The following is an 18,460-nucleotide window of genomic DNA, read 5'->3' as shown; positions in this document are numbered from 1 at the left end:
GGTCCAAGAGCCTGTCTCACCTCAGAGATGTCTTTACTGCTGCAGAATGACTTGCACTTAAAGACATATAATGGTAATGAAGATGAGAGAAGACCACAAATATTAGACAGTGATGGAGATGGCATATTTTGGACAAGCACATTAAAAACCTGGATTCATTTACTCAGAATAGCCCCTAGCACAAGTAAAGCTGTTCTGGTGAGCTACAACACACAATTCCCAGGGTACCTTCAATTATCTTAGGTCCAACACAGCTTTACTTATGGGGCTTTTATGCATTGTTTCAGGAATGCTGAAGCTACACATAGTGCCACTAGGTCTGGCAGCGCAAGCGTGAGACCACCTCTCTCCAAAAGACCCACAAGAACAAACTTTGGGGTGAAAAATATCTCAGCATAGTTTCTTTCCTTGGTTTTGTGAGATCTCTCCCTTGTTTGGTGTTGAGCAAGTTGTTTTCTGTCAGTGCCCAGGACAAGTCCTCGTGTGTTCACCAACCTGAAACTCACCTCCACCAACCCATCCTAGCTGAGTCTGACCCAGCATCTCTCTGCCCGCCACTGGGTGATATCAGAACTGGGGCTTGCAGTCTAAGCCTGGGCTGCTCCCAGGGAGGTACTGGAGCACACACAGAGCAGGATTGTAGGGGAAAAGGTTCCAATGTGCAATTGCAACCTAGAACCACAGCTGAAAAGCCCACTAACCACTACTGTGCCTATTAACCATTTCCAAACAAATTCAGCTAACAAGTTCCTTAAAAACCAACTGTTGGCAAGCTGAAGAGAGCCAGTGCTATCACTTCACTCCTCTCTGACTAAGAAATATTTCAAGTATAAGCATTGCAGGATGTTCGATACAGAAAGAAAATTAGATTGATTAGAGAAAAGATATCAAGATAGTCACGAAACAACTTAGCTGGAACAGCCACGCACAGACGTGTGATGTGCCTGAAGTGACCAAACTGTGCCTGGATCCGTGCTCGCAGCTCCTGAGCCCAGCGCAGTGCTCCAGCTACTGGTGGCATGTTCTTATGCACAGCAGGGGAACCTGGGGGGGAACACGGAAACTGCATTTGACTAAACACTGCCCTTCTAACCTCAAAGATACATGAAAAGCAACTCGTATGCATAAAACCATTTTGATTTCCCAGCCCTCTCCCTTAAACGCAAGCATCTCAGAATAGCTCTGATCAATCAAGAACCCAGCTCATGTTAGAAATGGAGCTGATACAGAGGCAGACTTTGCCCAGGAGGAAAGCCCTCCTCCCCACAAACACTGATCTAGGGACTTTTGTTTAGCCACTACTTCTGACCATCTTGTGTAACACCCACAGAACAACCCCTTTCAAACACACTGCAAAAGATGGACCCTTCCTTCCATGAATCACTGCAACTCCTTTTGTTAACCTGCATAGATTCCACCAGCGCTGTCTCTTCTGAACTCTGTCTGGTTCCAGTTATCTGCCAGGATTGTACCCATTCACCTCTGCTATAGCACATGTGGGAAATACTAAACCTGGAGAAGGCTGATTAAACCTCTGGTACAAATCCCCACTTTCATACTTTGCATTAAGAGAAACATCATGCATTCATACTGAGGAGCACATGAGCGGGAGCAAAGCCCCACTCAGTGTTAGATGAAGAAAACTCTTGTCACATCCTTACAGGGGAAAATCTCAGCAAGTATCTCCATTCCCAGCTACATACCACACACACACAAAATCTTCCCCCCACCCTGGTAGATTATTTGCTTTAATACTAAGAACGAGGTATTTCCCAGGCATTTCCATTTCCACTAGTAGATACAGTGGCTGTGCATTTTTGCAGCTTAGAAGTTTTCAGTTTTCAGTTTCCCCAGAAAATACAAATTATTTTCCCCTCTCCCAAAATTCATCCAGCTCTAATAAATCAGCCTTACTCAGCAATTTCTACTCACCAAGCTCCAGCTCTGCTCGTATGTGCCTGGAGTAGAGCAGCCTAGCATCGCTCAAGGCACTGCTGAACATGTGGACAAGGTCAGAGTATTTGCCAGCAACATCCGCAGCGATTATTGGCCGCTCCAAAAGGCTCCCAAACATCTCCATCAGCTGCAGAGGTGAATAAGCAGGTAAAGAAAGGGAAGAAAAACAACCACACTAATCTGTGTCTTAATGGGAAGAGCAGAAATACTTCCAAAGCTGTCTGCAAACACCGCCCTGCCAGCTCTGCAGCTTAACAGATTGTGGGTGAGCCTCAAGCCCTGAGACCCCAGAGCTGCCAGTCTTATCATAACAAACCTTGAAGGTGTGCTCCAAATCCGAGGCATCATCAAAGGCTTGTATGAAAACAGTTCCCAGACGCCGATCGATGTCTTCTACTTTCTGCTGGAAATCAAAGGCATCTTGCTCAAAATCCTGTAGGAAGGCAAAACAGCAAGCCATGAGGCTGTGAAACAGCACTGAAAATACTCACAGAGGTTATGGGGTCTCCACCCTTGGAGATACTAAACCGAACTGGAGACCACCCTGTTCTAGCTGACTCTGCTTCGAGCAGGGGGTTGGACTGGGTGAACTCCAGAAGTCTTTCAAACCTCAGCAGTTCATTTCTGTAACTTCCACTGTCTTCTGGCACTGCTTCTCTTGTCCTGATAAAAGGTAATAAAGCCTTTGAAGCTGAAGAGTAAAATCTTGTTTTATTTTTCCTACAAGTAAAATCAAAGGCTGGACTTGACAAACTGCAAGGCTTCGGCCTTTCTAATCTGGATAAAGCACATAAAAATTAGGCTGTGTGTCTCTTAACTGGAAAAACAAAGTGCAAGGCAGTAGCTTTACTTCTGCCATCAATAAGCTTCAGCAAGACCAGATGTCACAATTTAGCTAAAAAAAAAGTCTCTAGACAGCAACAGAGGGTGGAAAACTCAAGCACTGAAAGAATGAGTGTGACTCAAGAGGCCAAGGAATCACAAAAACCAAGTCAGCCACTGTCACCACTCTTTCTGTGTCCTCTATCCTGAACAAGGAGTGATGTGGAGCAAGCAGTTTTCAAGAAAGACCTTCCCAGGCAGCACTGGGGCTGTGCTTCCCACTGCAGAGACCTCATGGGAACTACAGGAAATGAAGTGCAAGCTGCCCTCATTGTGCCATACAGCCCCTACCACCCATAGGATGGACAAACCAGCCTTGCATCCCACCACCAGCCCACTCGCCCATCATCCCAGCACAACTCAGAGCAAGGCAGAAGGAGGGACTTTGCCTTTTCCTTCCAGCTGGATGACCACCATGAAGGGCTGTCCCATAAGCAATGTGGAACTGGAGCTTCTCAGCAGTGAGTTATCCTGTGGCCACTTGTTTTAGCACTCACTCCTCTGGATGCGCATAGCAGCCTAACCATGTCCTGACAACTCAATTTAGCAAATGGGACAAGCAGAGGATCTCTGATTTCTCCTGCTGAGATCATGACACAGATCCTTTGAGAAATTCCATTCCCACCCTTCCTTCACAGCCTGCACAGGTCACACTGCTTGGTGTCAAAGCCAGGAGTTCGAGTTTCCAAGCAGACCATAAGTACAGTGGCTCACTTGCTGTGCCCTGCTTGTGCTGCTGTGAGCACCTGGGACTTGGATGCTCACTGAGCCATGACTCAGAGGATGGCAATGATCCTTTAATTAAAGCACTATGACTATTTAAACATAGAATCCTTGAATGCCAAGAGCACCAGACATCATCTGTGCAGCAAGACAAGCAAAGGCATCCCCAGAAATTACCTGAGCTGGCTATCTAGGAACTGAGAGCTGGGAAACAAAATAATGTGGATGTTGGTACAGTTCATACACCCTAGCAAGTGCCACTTATAGTAAAACATTGTGCAAAATGCACAGAAATCCAGGCATCCCAGCTGCACTGGTCTAAGGTCCTGAAGTGGCAGGATATGCCAGGTACGGGCCTGCAGGAGCTCCCGAATGTCTGTAGGACCAGAGCATCCCAGTGACAGCGTTTCCCCCACAGTGAGTGATAAGATCATAACAAAAGGAAGGAAGAGGTGGGAAGGAGTCAGTAGGAGTGCATGTGGGCCAGTTCTTCATCACTGCTCTGAAAACAAACACGTGTCGCACCCACCACGTTGGTCAGGTCGAGGCAGTCATAGGTTCGCTCTGCAAAGACCTTGTATGCCTCCTGGAATTCCTCATGCATGTCCAGGACCTTCTGACTCAGGGCCTTCCCTTTAAATCCACTGAACTCAATCTTTTCCAGCTTCATCAAATCCAAGGCATTTGACAGGAGATCCTTCAAAGTCAAAGGAGACACGCACAGGTTATAACACTGACAGAAGACAATGAGAACAGTTGTCCCAACAGGGAGCTGCACTTGCTGCCATGTGCAGGAACCTCCCCAGGCACACACTGAGCAGCACAAGCAGGGAGCCAGATCATCATGGGCACCACTGGCTGCTCACAGCCTAGTGGGAGCTGAAGCTGTCACTGTAAACACAGTGCCTGCTGAGAAAGTGCTCCTGAGGTTATTTAGGGAGCAGATTCAAAACAGGAGACCTATCTCTGCTGAGATGGCCAGTGAGCTCTTTCCTTCCCACCCTTCACTCCTGAGCAGGCCTGATCCCACAGTGCTACCTTTCAGGAGGTATGGCAGCAGCACAACCCCACCCTGTCCTTCCCTTTCAGTAGGACTCTTGGTGGGCATGAGTGAGCACTGGTGTTGGTCTTCTGCCTCAGAGGACCAGGAGTGGGCTGATCCCAAGCTCCAGAGACAACCTTAAGCAGCAAGGGAGCTTCACCCCATGTGGGCTGTTGAATGGATGACAGCCCCTGGTCCAGAGCTTCTCATCTATGCCAAGGCATTGTCAGGCTCTGGTGCCTCCCTCCAAGCAGAGGTGGGGAGATGTTGTGCGATTGCAGCTCCAGCCATGGCCAGGCTCATCATGAACAGCTTTTAGACAAGGGAACTACATCTTGCAGGTCTCTGGCAGCTAAATATTCACAGCTTTGAGAACCGTCCTGCACTGCTGAGACAACAAGAGTGCAAGCAGAGCCACCCAGCCAGGCAGTAGCTTTACAGCAGAAAAGAAAAGCAAAACTGTGAGATGAAGCAGGGAAGAGCCGTCCTCTCTGCACATGCTCACACACTGCCTGTGCACCAGAGTAACTGTACCCTTCATGAAATTCTGCCCCTCATTTTATCTTACTGGGTTGCTTGGAAAGAAGAGAGAGGGAGACAGCAGCTTTCCTCATTAACAGGCTGGTGTGTCTTTGCTTTTAATTTTTATTTTACAGCTCACTCCTCACCCCTTTCCAGCTCCTCCACCTAACTGCACACTGTGCAACCTTTCTCTGTCCCTGGGGGTGTAGGACAGTCTTGCAAAGCTCTGCCATCATGTCAGTACATGTGCAGCTCAAACCCTCCATAATGGCTTTCTCCTGTAGTCCATTTTCAAAGTAACCAAGCAATGAGCAAACAGTGCCCCAGAGCCTTTGCAGAGTTACAGTGCATAATTACTGTGTCACTCATATTGTCTTCATGATGACCTGCAGTTACTCTATGCCTATTAACATTCATCTCTACACTGGCCAGAATAATTTGGTTTACTGCACAGCAAATCTTATTGGAAACCATCATTATGAAGAGTTTTAAAACAGACATCAGTCACAATGATTTTGAGTACAGTTAATTAAATAATGCATAAAAATATACAGCTTACTTTGACTAGTAAAACCTTCTGTTCCACTGCAGAGAACAAGAGGAGAAAAACAACCCCAATCTGCCTTTGAATAGGCAAATGGGCACACCCCTGAGCCACAGCACCCTGCTTTGGCAGACCACCAGGACATGAAGTGATGACATGATGAGCTTCTTCCCAGGTCACACAGAACCAAGGGGAAGAGGCAGCCTCTCCCAGCCTGTCAGAACACAGCTTGAGGGTGTCTCTGACAGGGGCAGCAGGACAGGGGGTCTCAGAGATGGCACTGCTTGATCCACAGCCCCCAATGACTCCCACTTCCTTGGCCCAACAGGAGTAAGGGCCCCAAGAGGACTCTTTGGAAGAACAAATACACCTACCAATATGAACAGAAAAGCACAACTGAGTAGCTCAATCATTTACAGGGCAGAATGAGGTAAAACAAAGTCCCAGCAGACCTAGCAGCGAGTAACCCCGTCCCCAGGCACCCAGTGAAAGTGCTAACAAATGAACTTAGGGTTTTAAAGCTCTTCTTAAAGCTTGCAATAATTTTCTCACCTCCACCATTTCCAGTCTCTTCAGAAAGCTGTCCAGCCTTGCAAACACCATAGTGGCATGGAAATCCCACTCCTTCACTTCTTTGTCTGATTTATAATAGGTGTGAAGTTCTTCCCTTCTGTCCTCAAATGCCTCTTTGAATCCATTCAGGATGCTGAGCACCATCTGCACTTTGCCCAGGCTCTCTTCCATCTCTCCTTTTAGAAGGTCTTCTGGAGATAGGTGTACCACGGCCTGGAACAGCAAAATCACACCCAGGAGTCACTTCTTGCGCTGAATATTCCAGGTTGAAAGAATAATTTTGCCAGGGATTGATGGAGGAGAGGAAGAGAGAGGGGACTATATTTAGAAAACTTCCTTTTGGAAGCATCAGTGTGACAGCCACGCACCTGCTGGATGAGAAGGTTGCAGATCTCCTGCAGCAGCACCACGATGCGTGCAGGCTGGCTGTAGTGCTTGGAGCTGACCCAGATCAAGCACACCACGTGGAGCAGGGGGAGCAGCAGTGGCTGCACCTCGCTGAAGTCAGCCCTCTCTATGTCCTCCAAATGGCGCCGGAGGGGCATCAGGTGCAGATGGATGTCCTGGGCTTCACTCAAAGCTGTGTGAAGCAGCAGAAGAGCTGGTGAGACTCACCTACACATGGTGCAAACCACCCATCAACCACAATGTGTACTCAGACACCCAGGTGCTGAAGAAGACCCAGGACCACTGCTCATCTACAGCCATAACCAACAGAGATGGAAGCCAGGTCTGGAACTGCTCAATGAGACGCAGGGAAATGAGTGCTGTAAATGTCTGCTGCCAGCACTCCAAGCAGCCTGCAGACCCTGCCATGCAGCACAGGCTGAGGGGCCTTGCAGGGCTTGTCTTGGCCTGAGCTTTTTTTAGCTATAGCAGCCAGCTGCCAGCCAGGCAGGTGACCACAACCCCACTCATCCTGGCTGTACAGCACAGCTGTCCAACAACAAGTTAAGCCAAAGCTTTCAGCCACACAGACATGAGTTGACTTTGTACATCTGTGTAGTTTTACCTTTGAGAAAAATCCTACAGAGCATAAACATGAATGACACCATATGATCACGATGCAATTACATCTGTAGACCAACAAGGAGCGACAGAAGTACCCAAACACATATAAAGATAACCCCAGATCCACGATGAAGGAAGAAGAAACTCCCACTAGCAACACTGACCTCCCTGCACAGACCCAGGGACACAGACATCAGCTCACAGAGCACACCACCCATCTGAACTGTGTTGTAATGGGATTGAACAATTACAGTCCGAATTAGCCAGTTAGTATTGCTGTTACTGTATTAAAACCAAATATGTTTTTTATTTTGATTAGGCTATTAAAGAATTAATTAGACTGACAATGAATTCTTGGTTCCTTATACATTGGGTACTTCTCCAGCCCCAATGATCTGCACTGCCCATACACTGTGCATACTGTAATATGTCCTTAAAAGAAGGAACATTTCCATTTGAAGAAGAGTGTTATTATCTGTCAGCATGAACACAGCTGGCAAAGCCTGAATAATTTTCTCTTGCCACAGAGCAGCTGAGATGAAGATGAACATGGAGGGTCACTCACAGTGAGCAACAGGCAGTGGAGCAGCAGGGTGCTGCTGGTTTTCACAGCAGAGGGGAATTTGCAGCATTTCTTTTGGCTGAACTGAACTCCCCTAAGCAAAACTCACTCGCCATCTTCATGTAGCAGCATGTTAAATGTAGAACTTTGTTTCACTAACAGGAGAAAACAAATCCTTCATTGTAAGGATTTTCTTCTCATTGAAGAAAAAAAATGATTTAATACCCTTGTATTGCTATAACAGGATGGAAAGTACTGTAATAACAGCAGGGTGGCAAAGTTTTGGCTACAGCAAATGAGAACAAGCCCAAGTGCAGCAGCTGTGGATGCAGAAATGAAGGAGAAAAGCTACTTAGCTTTGGAAGGCCGCAGGTAGGCAGGGATCTCAAGCAAGAGATGCCCTTACCTCCACTGCCAACCCTTAAATGAGGTCTGCAAAGGGGTGACCCTGAAATCATCATGCCCAAAGGGCTTCATCACAAAGTGCAAAATGCTGCTACCCTTCCACAGAGGTTGGGACTGAAGCAGTCAAAGCTTGGGAAATAACCTAAGGCCTGTGTGCTTTCTCTTGGCTGTGAAAACTGTCCTGTTGTACAGAAACTTCAGTCTTGCAGATCAACACCACAGGAGCTGATGTAATAAAGGCTCAAGATACACTTTGTTTCATATCATTTTGGATGAGCCCTGCTGGATTACTGTGATTGCTTTAGTACAGTACAGTGAATTCCCAAATCCATTCATCCTGACCCTTGGGAATGGTCTGGCTCAACAGAACAGTGATCATACTTGTCCAAGGTTAGAAACAAAAGCACAAGCAGACCAACTTCTCGAACAAAACAGGGCTAGCAATGTGGTTGCAGTCCCCATGGTCATAGCGGACTCCTAAGCACCAAGCCCACACATTAGGATTGAAACCAGTAAAACTAGGATATGAACAAAGGCCAGAGGTCCTTCCATACAGATGTGTCAAAGCTGCATCATTATCTCACCTGCTTCAACATCCATGAGCATAGCTCTGAAGGCTGGTAAGTAGCTGCTCTCAACTCTCTCTAGCATCTCTATCATGTTCCTAACCTTCCTTGTCCTCAGCTGACTGTAAATGCACTCCAGGTCATCACACCTGCAACAACAGACACATTACAAGCTCACAAACTGAGCCAGCATCAGCTCAACTCATCAGTTCAACTGTGGTGCAGACAGGCTCTGTAGATTTTGCTGCATGGAGCAGGGTTTCCTAGAGGCCATAAAAGGACAGCAATGTCTCAAACCCCTTCCCATCTGCAAGCATCAGTTGCTCCATTGGGTATCAAGATCTATCACATGCCTGTTGATGACACATATGCTCCAAGAGCGGCTGAGAGGACTACTGCATTCCAGCCAGGAGAGGCTGAGTTATGAAAACCAGTTCTGAGATATAAAAAAAATTGCTGACAGGCCTGTTAAAGTCAGTAGTTTTTTCAAAAATAAAAGATGGCTTCTGAGAAGGCTGAAAATTTCATTAGCCTTCACTACCACTTCAGTGGTAGTGGCTGCACTAATCGGCCCCTAGCACAGGGCACAGAAACTACCTCTTCCAAGGCAAAAAACCAGATTTGTGTTTCTTAGGAAGTGGGACATCTCCCAGACCTCAAAAATAAGTTACTTGGGCTGAGAAGATAGATCCAGAGAGGTGTCCTTCAGCTCTTACTGCTGTGGCTGGCTCCTAGTGAGCTGCAACAGTGAGAGCACTTCCAAAACTCTTCCCTAGAGATGTGTCACCAGGGCTATGGCTAAGTCAAAATGCAACCAGCTGCCGTGTGACCTCGAGGCACTATGCAGATCAGGATTATTTTATGTGTGGGAGCAGTTCTCATTGCCTCAAGTTCTTACACAAATCCAAGGCAACACTTTGCAACTGGTCAATCAGCTCTGCTAGAGGCACCTACGAGGCTCCTTCCACCCCAGCCAGCACCAGGGCCCACCATGCTCCAGCCCAGGGTACCTGTTCTTCCAGAACTCCAGTTCCACCTTGGGGTTGGGATTACTGCCTTGCAGGAGAGGCTCAGAGGACTCTTTCTTCAGTGCTCTCTGGATCTGGTAGCTCCAGTCTATGATAGCTGACTCCGTGGCATGCACAAGAGATTTATCAATCCGCTCCAGGCTGCAAAATATTTCAAATTCAAAATTTTTCAAATCTCTGTGTGGGACCACAAACAGCTCACAAACTTGCAGGAAGTTGTAGCTGTTTTTTCAGATATATGATAAATCCAGTTTTGAAGGGAGACAGAACAGCCCTGACCAAGCAGTCAGCATGAACCATGAACAGGTGGGAACACGATTTCTAAGCAGTGCAGCTGAGGGGATGCACTGGCAAACTGAAGCCAGAAAAATTTTGGCAGGAGAACCCTGGCTCCCCATTCAGAGGTAACGGGAAAGCAGCAGAGGTTTTGCTCACAGTTTGTTTTCTCCATGAAGTTTGTTGCTTTGCTGTGTGCTCGCAACTTCTTGTCACTTTCTGAGCTGTTTCTGCCTGCTTATAGTGCTCCAGAGACAGAATTTGTAAGATAGAGAGCAGGTAGAGCAAAATACACTCATCTGGTCAGTCTGGACAAGTAGTGGTCAATGGTGAACAGTAAAAGCCACTATGATTGGTGAGGGCAGCCCAGAACACAGCATATGCATCAGCAGATCACCAAAGGACAGCAAGCAGTGATACTCACAATTTCTCATGTTCCAGATCAATGTTCTCTATTCCCTCCGAGCCTGCTGGAAGAGGCAGCAAGGTCTTGCCTTTCACTTGGCCAACCACCACGAAGACAGCACTTTTCAAGCTGTGGACATGACGTATGATGTCCTGTGACACCACCCGTGGCCAGCCCTGATGATTCTTCCTGTTTGTCAGGATGGGCACGATCACCTGCAGAATGAATTGCAAAAAAGCAATGGAGAAAAAAGTGCTGCAGGAAACTGATGGGCCACCAGCCTCTGAGCTCCATGCTCAACCAAATCTGGAGCTTGGAACTCACTGCTGGCCCAAGCAGCTCCATGCCTGTGTGAAACAAGGGCAGGGCAGAAGGAAAGGACCTCTCCACAGATCTGCTTTGCTGGTGATCCAAAATGTTGCCAGGAATGAAACCTGTCTATGAAACTTGGTGCTGTGGCTCAGACCAGGGCTGTGGTGACAGCTTTCAGCCCTGTCCACATCACACCTCTCGTGCATTGCTGAGCATTGTGAGGCACAAAGGAATAAGAAAATGCTGAGGTTCAGAGCTCATTGCTCTCCCTTTCCAACAATGTTCACCACTGTCAACTATCCTGAGGGATCTCCCTTCACCAGGAGGGAAGAAGACAATCAAGCTGGATGGGAAGATGTTCAGTAGCACTCACTTGACTGTTTTGTTGTGTGCAAGGTGAAAAATCAGACATCTCTGCACTGTTCTCATGAAAGGAGGTTAGTCACATGTGATGACAAACCCTTATACTACACCTCTCCCAAATCCAAGAGCTGAAAAGGGTAGAAACAAGCAGACAAAGCAGGCAGCCCAGTCCTGCTGCTTCTCCAGCTGCCCCAGCCTCCAAACCTACACCTGGAGGCAGATTCTGTTCCCCTGCACACAGCTCTGGTGCTCACTGCCAGCTTCACTACCAGAGGGCAGGGCAGAGGCACTGCTTTCAGGTGACTTCCAAGGGCAGCAGAGCTGGGCTGACCCCCCTAGTTCAGAGGAAAGCTATCCTGGGACCTCTTGGGATCCCCCCATTGGTGAGGATCACCTTGTCTTCTTCCCAAGAGCATTGGAGCTCTTCAGTTTTTCGGTTATTTTCCAAGTTGCAGCCCTGTAAATCTGACTCCTGCTACTCCTGCACAGCCTTAGCTTGGTACCAGTCTGGCAGCAGAGCCCCCCTGGGCTGCCTGGGCTTGCCAGGGCTGGCTCTGCCTTGGCTTAGCTGGCTCCAGGCTGTGGCAGCAGACCAACAAAGCTGTGCTGTCCCTGGTGACCAATGCCACTCATCTGTGCTGCGGGCACAGGGAGGCTGCTGGATGCAGCTATGGCTGAAGCCAGTGAAAGTTGGGTGGGCTGCAATAAGAAAAGATATAAAAAAAACTGCAGATGGGCCCAAATCTGAATAGAAAAAAAACGTCAGCACTGTGCCTGGGAAATCAGGGTGCCGGTGACCGCAGCCACTGCTGACACACTGCTGGCCTGGGGAACAGCAGCATCAGCCGCTGCAGGGTGCCCAACTCCTGGCTCACGTTCAGTAGTTCCGTCTATTACCATTGAGATCTTCCACTATTAAATCCTGTGGGCTGCTAGTGCTAGTCACTGTAACCAGCTGCTTGTTTCCTTGTCAGACCATCAAAACATGACCTGCACGCAGAACAACCCCCAGCTCCACAAAGAAGAGAAGGCATGTTCTTTTCAGCCCTAATGAGGGTTTGTGTGGGACAGGCAGAAAAGACATCCGCAGCCATGCTGGGCTTCCTCACTGTTCTGTACAGGCTGTTTCTCCAACCAAAGCCTTCTAAGGCTGACCTAGAAGCGCTGATAGAAGGCCCTTTGCAACGTGCTCTGCAGCAGCCAGAGCCACGTGTGCCCTCAGACTCAGGAAACTGAAGGTCCTTCTCAATCTTCCACCTCTCTCGCCACCCTGTATCACCATTCTGTTTTCCTTGAAGTTAAGTCTGAGCGAAAAGTGGGACCAAACTCCGGCACGATCTGCTCCCCATGGAAACACTGCATCCATCTGCAGAGGCTGCGGGGAGAAAAGCCCGAAACGTGCCCCCAAGCAGCTGGAGGCAGCCAGAAAACAGATCTAACAGTGCTGAATGGAGTGTTCCTACCCCAAAACCTCCCCGTAACAGATGGTGTTTACAACACGTATCATGCACTACCTGCTGTCATCTACAAACAAAAATCTGATACAAAAATTGCTGCCTGTGCAGACAGCACAGCCACAGAGCTCAAGCCAGAACAAAAGCTCCCATGTAAGTAATGCATTGCCAGCCACACTGAGCCCACAGCCTGGCAGCCTGCTCCTGGAAGCCCAGTCTGGTGGTCAGCATCCTACAGAACTTCTCAGCGTGGATTCAATGACCTGGAACATTAAACTCATGTTCAGACTGAACTGTAGCAAGGTGAAGCCCCTGAGCACCTGCAACACATTGATGATATTATTGTGTGGGGCAACACGGCAGAAGTTTTTGAGAAAGGAGAGAAAATAATCCAAACCCTTCCACTAGAAAATCCAGTCCCCAGGACTGAGACATCGTCACATCCCAATGGAAGCAACCAACAGAATCACTGCTGTGTCCCTGCCAAGCAGCAAGAAGGAAACACGAGCTTCCCTAGGTGCTGTGGGTTTCTGGAGAATGCACATCCCAGATTACAGTCTCGCCTAAGTCCTCTCCATCGAGTGACAAGGAAGGCTTTGTAAGGGGCCCCGAACAACAAAAAGCTTTTGAACAAATGAAACAAATGAGCAGTATGACCAGAAGAGCTTCTCTGCACCAGCTGGGGAGCAGGGCCCCACCTGGAGCCTTTGACAAAGGACACCAGGGGAGACCTGAGGTTACCCCTTGGGTTTTAGAGTTCAGGATTGTACAATCAATAAGTGTACAGAGAATTTTACGGACAGGCCCAGACCTTGCACATTTTGAGGATCCCTCTGTTGCAAATAGGCAGTTAATGAATCCGCCGCCTTTCCTACTGCCTCCAGTACGTCGGATGTCAACAGGAGATCATCAGTATAATGATGTAAGCTAACATCATCAGGTTTTTTCCAATTAGCCAGGTCACACAATATTGGGTATGGCCGCATGAATAGACGGCGTGGCCTTATTTAATTCTCTATAATCCACCGTCATTCTCCACGTGCCATCTGACTTTCGCACTGGCCCTATGGGGGATTATATGTGCTGTGTGCAGTCTTATAATGCCCACTTTTTCTAATTCCTGCACAATTCTCGATATTTCATCTCGCCCACCCTGGAGTCTATACTGCCTTACATTGGTAATCCAGTGGGTTTCGGCAGGCAAATAGGCCCATGCAGGCCTCTTAATATTGCCTGCACCACCCGGGTACGGATACATCTCTGTCCAAGTCTGAACTCTCCCACAGTTGTCTGGAGAGCCAGACCCCATAGAATATCTATGCCCAAGATATACTCCTGGACTGGGGCAATTGATACCTTATACTCCTGGGGTGGGAGAGGCCCAACCCCCAGTTTCAACCATGTTTGGGTGACAGGAATAGTCTGTCCCCCAAAGCCACCAATCATCACTCTGTCTCCATCAAATTTGGTCGGACCTCTGTAGATAACTGATGTTTCTGCTCCTGTATTGACAAGTGCCATAACCCTCTGGATGTTTTTCTGGAACCAGAATATTGTCAACCCTACATCGGGCCTCCAGTCCCTTCCAGAGGCCCTAGGGGGACTAACATCCCTTGTCGCACCATGAGCTGAGCCGAAGTTAAGTCCTTTGTTTCAGGGGGCTCAGGCACTGTGGCCCGAGACACCTGAGGGGACTTTTTTCCTACTGAGAACAATGAAATCCTCTAGGTTCCACGTCGTCATTGGTACTTTTTCTACTTACTTTCTTACTGTTGGTTTCTTAGGGTAATTTTGGAATTTCTGATTATCCTTCAGCTGTCTCCAGCTGAGGAAACGGGCAGGAAATGGGGACATTCAGTGCGTACCTCAAAGAGGACCTGATGCTGGGAGAGCTGAAGGAGGATGTGATTGGGCTGGTGGTCAATTTTCGCAAAGTGGACCCCAGCCCCAATAAGGTTGTTAAACATCTGTTTTCGTGAGACCCTTACAGGCCCTGACTGAGGATTCCACACAGGTGGCCTCTTGGTTTAAACTACTGGAAGCACCTCTGCTGCTTCCACTACTCGAATATTGCGCCTAGTCTCCCCCAGATCAGCTACTGACTGGGCAGCCTGTGGAATCACGGCCTCCGAGGCCACCAGGAGGGTTAATATGGAAACTAAGATCCCATATAGGTGGGAAGGGGCCTGCTGTAAGATTAAATCTCACACACCTGCCAAAAACTTTACCATATCTGGGCTTTTGAACGAGTCCTCATATATCGCTTCTCTTATGCCCAGCTCACAAATATAATTTTGAAGGTCCTCCATGGAGGGCCATAATCCTGTGTTTAATGGAAAATCTGATTTGTTTGGCCAAGCCATGTGGCATGCTGCCATTAACCAGTCTATTATTGAATGGTTCTCACTGTTACACTGAACAGCAGCATGCAGTCTCTGCCTGAGGGCAGGGTGCACCGTCACAGGGGCCAATTTTGATACTTCTGGCCCATTAACCACAACACCTTCCGTCCCTGAATCCCATAATCTACATAACCACATCGGTACGCTCTCTTTCAGCCTCTGCCGAAATCACTGCACCACATCCTTTAGTTCTGTTGGTGAGTATGGCCCAGCCGTTATGTGTAAGTGCGTTTGGGCAGGGAGCCATTGCTCAGGGGGCATCACTGCTGGTCTACCTTGTACTTCTTTGTCTTTTGGGTTATGGTAGGATGGAGTTCCAAGGAATCCACCACAAGCAGGACCTCTAGATTGGATTTAGAGTTTTTATTTTCCTGTTCAAACAGTCCGTTGTTTCAGAGGTGTGGTTATTAACCACTGAAATACTGCGGGCCTGACCTATCAGGGAACGTAGAATTGGTCTTTTCCCTGTTAATACATTAAGTTCTGTTCCAGTTTTTCAACGCGATATTTTAATAGCTGATTTTCACTTTCTAAGGTGTCAGCTCTTATCTCAGCTTGATTTAAGGCATGTAACGGCCATGCCACTGCAGAGGCAGCTAACTGCATTCTTTTGTAATTAGGATGTCTTTGTCTAATCCTTGAAAGTATTCTGTCACATGGAATGGGGAAATATTCCCCATAATACACAGAGGCCCCGTTTCTAACTGGTAATAAGGAGAACCCATAAACCCTGGAATCTCCCAGGGGATCATTTTATCTAAGGGGGTGATGTTCTCCCCCTTGACCCACGTATAGATGTTCCACAGAAAGACATTATACCTATTTTGGTCTATTTTAGCCTGCCTGGCTCACCAAATGTACAATCAATAAGTGTACAGAATTTAGGCTAAGTAGGATTATCACAATGGAAATATAATGAGTAAAAAATGCTAATCGATGTTGTAGGCTCACAATATTCTCCATGAGGAGTAATTTCCAGGAAGAGATCCTTCCTCAGTGGCAGCCAGCACTTAAATGGGATCTAAGAGAGGTGCAGCCAGGCTCCACCCCTTCCAGTAGCACAGGTGAATTGCCTTCACCTCTGCTCCCATGGCTGACTCCTTGCTTGCCTCAGGTGGTCCATCAGAGGTTCCAGCCCTGACTCAGCAGTTCCCATGGAAGGATGCAGAGGACCTGAAGAGTGCCACGTTCCAACTGAAAAGGAGATACTGGCAGTGTATGAGTGGGTTTGGGCTGCTTCCAAAGTGGTTGGTACTGCAGCACAGCTCCTTTTGACACCCTAATGCCACTGATGCCAAGTGGATTTTGTTGGTTACACAACAGGGTTGAATGGGAAACCCCCATTGTTCAGGAGTTTTGGAACTGACGCAGACTGGCCTGAAGGTAGGAATTTTGGAGCAGCACCAGGGGAGAAGATTGCTTTTGCTCAGACCTGGGTTCACTTGGTGGGTAACATGAGGTAATGGAGACATTCAGTGTGTACCTGAAAGGGGACCTGATGCTGGGAGAGCAGAGTCAGCAGTTTTATGTATACATGTGCATATGTATATAATGCTAATTATTGTTTATTATTTGCATGTATTTGTGTATGTGTGTTGTACAATTCTGGCATAATGTAATGATATGGAATAGAAGGTGGATACCTGTCAGGGTTTTCCATATGCATTCCATATCACGTCATCATGCAACGAAGTGACAGAAGTGGGACAGCTGCTGAGGGAGAACTACAGACCCCAGAGCGCTCCAGACCTTCCCACGTGGTTTTGGGGAGGGAGATACGAAGCAATGCAGTGATGTGAGGATATTCTCTTTTGCTCCACACCACTGAGCCTGCAGCACACAGTTAGGAGACGCTCCCTTTCCCGTTTGATTGATTTATTACTCTTGATTCCTTTATATTGTATTACCTCCCATTCCTTTACCACTTATAGTAAAATAGTTTATTTCAATGGAACAGCAACTCCTCCTCCTCACTTCTCAGCGACCTCCTGCAGAGGGGGGTGGGGAAGGAGCTGAGCCCTGCTGGGTAACAGAACAAAACAAAACCAAACCCAGCCCAGGACAGGCACCCAGCGTGCAGTGCTGCTGGAGCCGGGGACAGAGAACCCAGGGGGTCTGTAATTGTGGATCGGGACGTGACCGATAGCTGGAGGAATGGGGCTGGGATGAAGCCTGCACATTTCTGTGAAGTGCAACTTTTTACGCAGTCTGACAAGGACTGGACAAGGAGAAACGGTTTTAAACTACAACGGGAGAGCTGGAGGTTAGACGTGAGGAGGAAGCTCTTCTACCCAGAGGCTGCGAGGCGCTGGCACGTGGCTGCTCGAAGTGCGGGCGCCCCGTGCCCGGAGGTGCCGAGGCCACGGCTGCGATCCATCCCACGAGGAGTCGCTCGGATCCCCGCCGCCCAACCGCGCATCGGCGCGGAGCAGACCCCGCTCTCCCGCCTTACCTCCTCCACCAGGGCGGCGAAGTGCTGCAGGGCGTCAGCGGGCAGATCCCCGCACAGCGGCTCTCCGGGCCCGGGCGGCCGCAGGAAGAAGAGCGCCTTGGGACGGGCGGCGGCGGCCGGCGGCGGCGGAGGTCCCAGGGCCAGCCGTCCCGCGGGGCCGCGCCACGCCAGCAGCGCCCGCCCCGCCGCCCCGGCCGCGAACGCCCGCAGCTCCGCCGCCGCTTCGCCGCCGTCCGCCCCGCTCCCCGCCGGCAGCCGCAGGCCCCGAGCTGCGCGGCGCAGCAGCCGCTGGACGCGGGGATCCGGAGCGTCCTCCGCGGGCAGCTCCGCGTCCTCCATGCGGCGGCTGTTTGCGGGGAGGAGCCGCGGTTGCCCGGGGGACGAGTCGGGGCGGCGGGGCACGGCGGCAGTCGGGCAGCCGATCGCCCCGCCCCGCCGGTTTTCCATTTCAGCCCCGGGGCAGCTGCTGCTCGCGGCCTCCATCGGGACTGCGTTTGCTGCGTATGAATACCTCGACGTGAGAATGATTCCCTGGTTCCTGATTTCTGGCACGTATCTAAGACATCCGTCTTTACTTCTACGAGGAGCACACGGAGCCGCGGCAGCCCAGCGATAAGCCCACTCACCCCCCGGCCCTCTATGCGCCCACACTGAGACGGGTGCAGCAATGGGCCCTGTAAGCCCACGCAGCCTGCTGCTCTGCTGCTCTGCTCGAGCAGCGCCAAGCTTACACGTGTAACAACAAAGCACGGCTAACCTACTAAGATGTTTTACTGCCCCTTTGTCTTCAATCTTCCATCCCCTTAAAATAAAGCCATCTTTACTACGTATTGCTACCCCCTGTCGAGCACGTGGGGGGACTAGCAGTAGCTTCTGAGGAATTCCTTCACTGAAATAGCAACGAATCAAAGAATGGCCTGGGTTGAAAAAGACCACAGCGATCATCTGGTTCCAACCCCCTGCTATGTGCAGGGTCACCAA

The 18,460-nt window shown here is 49.1% G+C and overlaps 1 protein-coding gene across 2 annotated transcripts in view; it reads right to left on the bottom strand.

Moving 5' to 3' along the window:
• Positions 1 to 18,446, bottom strand: part of DNAH9 (dynein axonemal heavy chain 9) — a 190,343-nt gene extending 171,897 nt beyond the window's left edge. Inside the window, exons 1-10 of one of the 2 annotated variants that reach the window (XM_031599209.2) lie at positions 17,480 to 18,446; positions 10,515 to 10,711; positions 9,797 to 9,955; positions 8,805 to 8,935; positions 6,611 to 6,822; positions 6,222 to 6,455; positions 4,091 to 4,258; positions 2,273 to 2,389; positions 1,933 to 2,083; positions 930 to 1,044 (exon numbers count right to left, since the gene is read on the bottom strand). In XM_031599209.2, coding sequence (XP_031455069.2) covers positions 930 to 1,044; positions 1,933 to 2,083; positions 2,273 to 2,389; positions 4,091 to 4,258; positions 6,222 to 6,455; positions 6,611 to 6,822; positions 8,805 to 8,935; positions 9,797 to 9,955; positions 10,515 to 10,711; positions 17,480 to 18,424 — 2,429 coding nt within the window. In that variant the 5' untranslated portion in view covers positions 18,425 to 18,446. Of the gene's footprint in view, positions 1 to 929; positions 1,064 to 1,932; positions 2,084 to 2,272; positions 2,390 to 2,447; positions 2,514 to 4,090; positions 4,259 to 6,221; positions 6,456 to 6,610; positions 6,823 to 8,804; positions 8,936 to 9,796; positions 9,956 to 10,514; positions 10,712 to 17,479 lie in introns of those variants that run through there. The other variant, XM_090122076.1, reaches the window with a different exon arrangement.
• Positions 18,447 to 18,460: the final 14 nt, after the last annotated feature.

The sequence above is a fragment of the Phasianus colchicus genome, chromosome 20 (assembly GCF_987193195.1).
Source record: "Phasianus colchicus chromosome 20, bPhaCol1.hap1.1, whole genome shotgun sequence".
Lineage (NCBI taxonomy): Eukaryota > Metazoa > Chordata > Aves > Galliformes > Phasianidae > Phasianus > Phasianus colchicus.
This window is presented reverse-complemented; position numbering and strand designations above follow the sequence as displayed.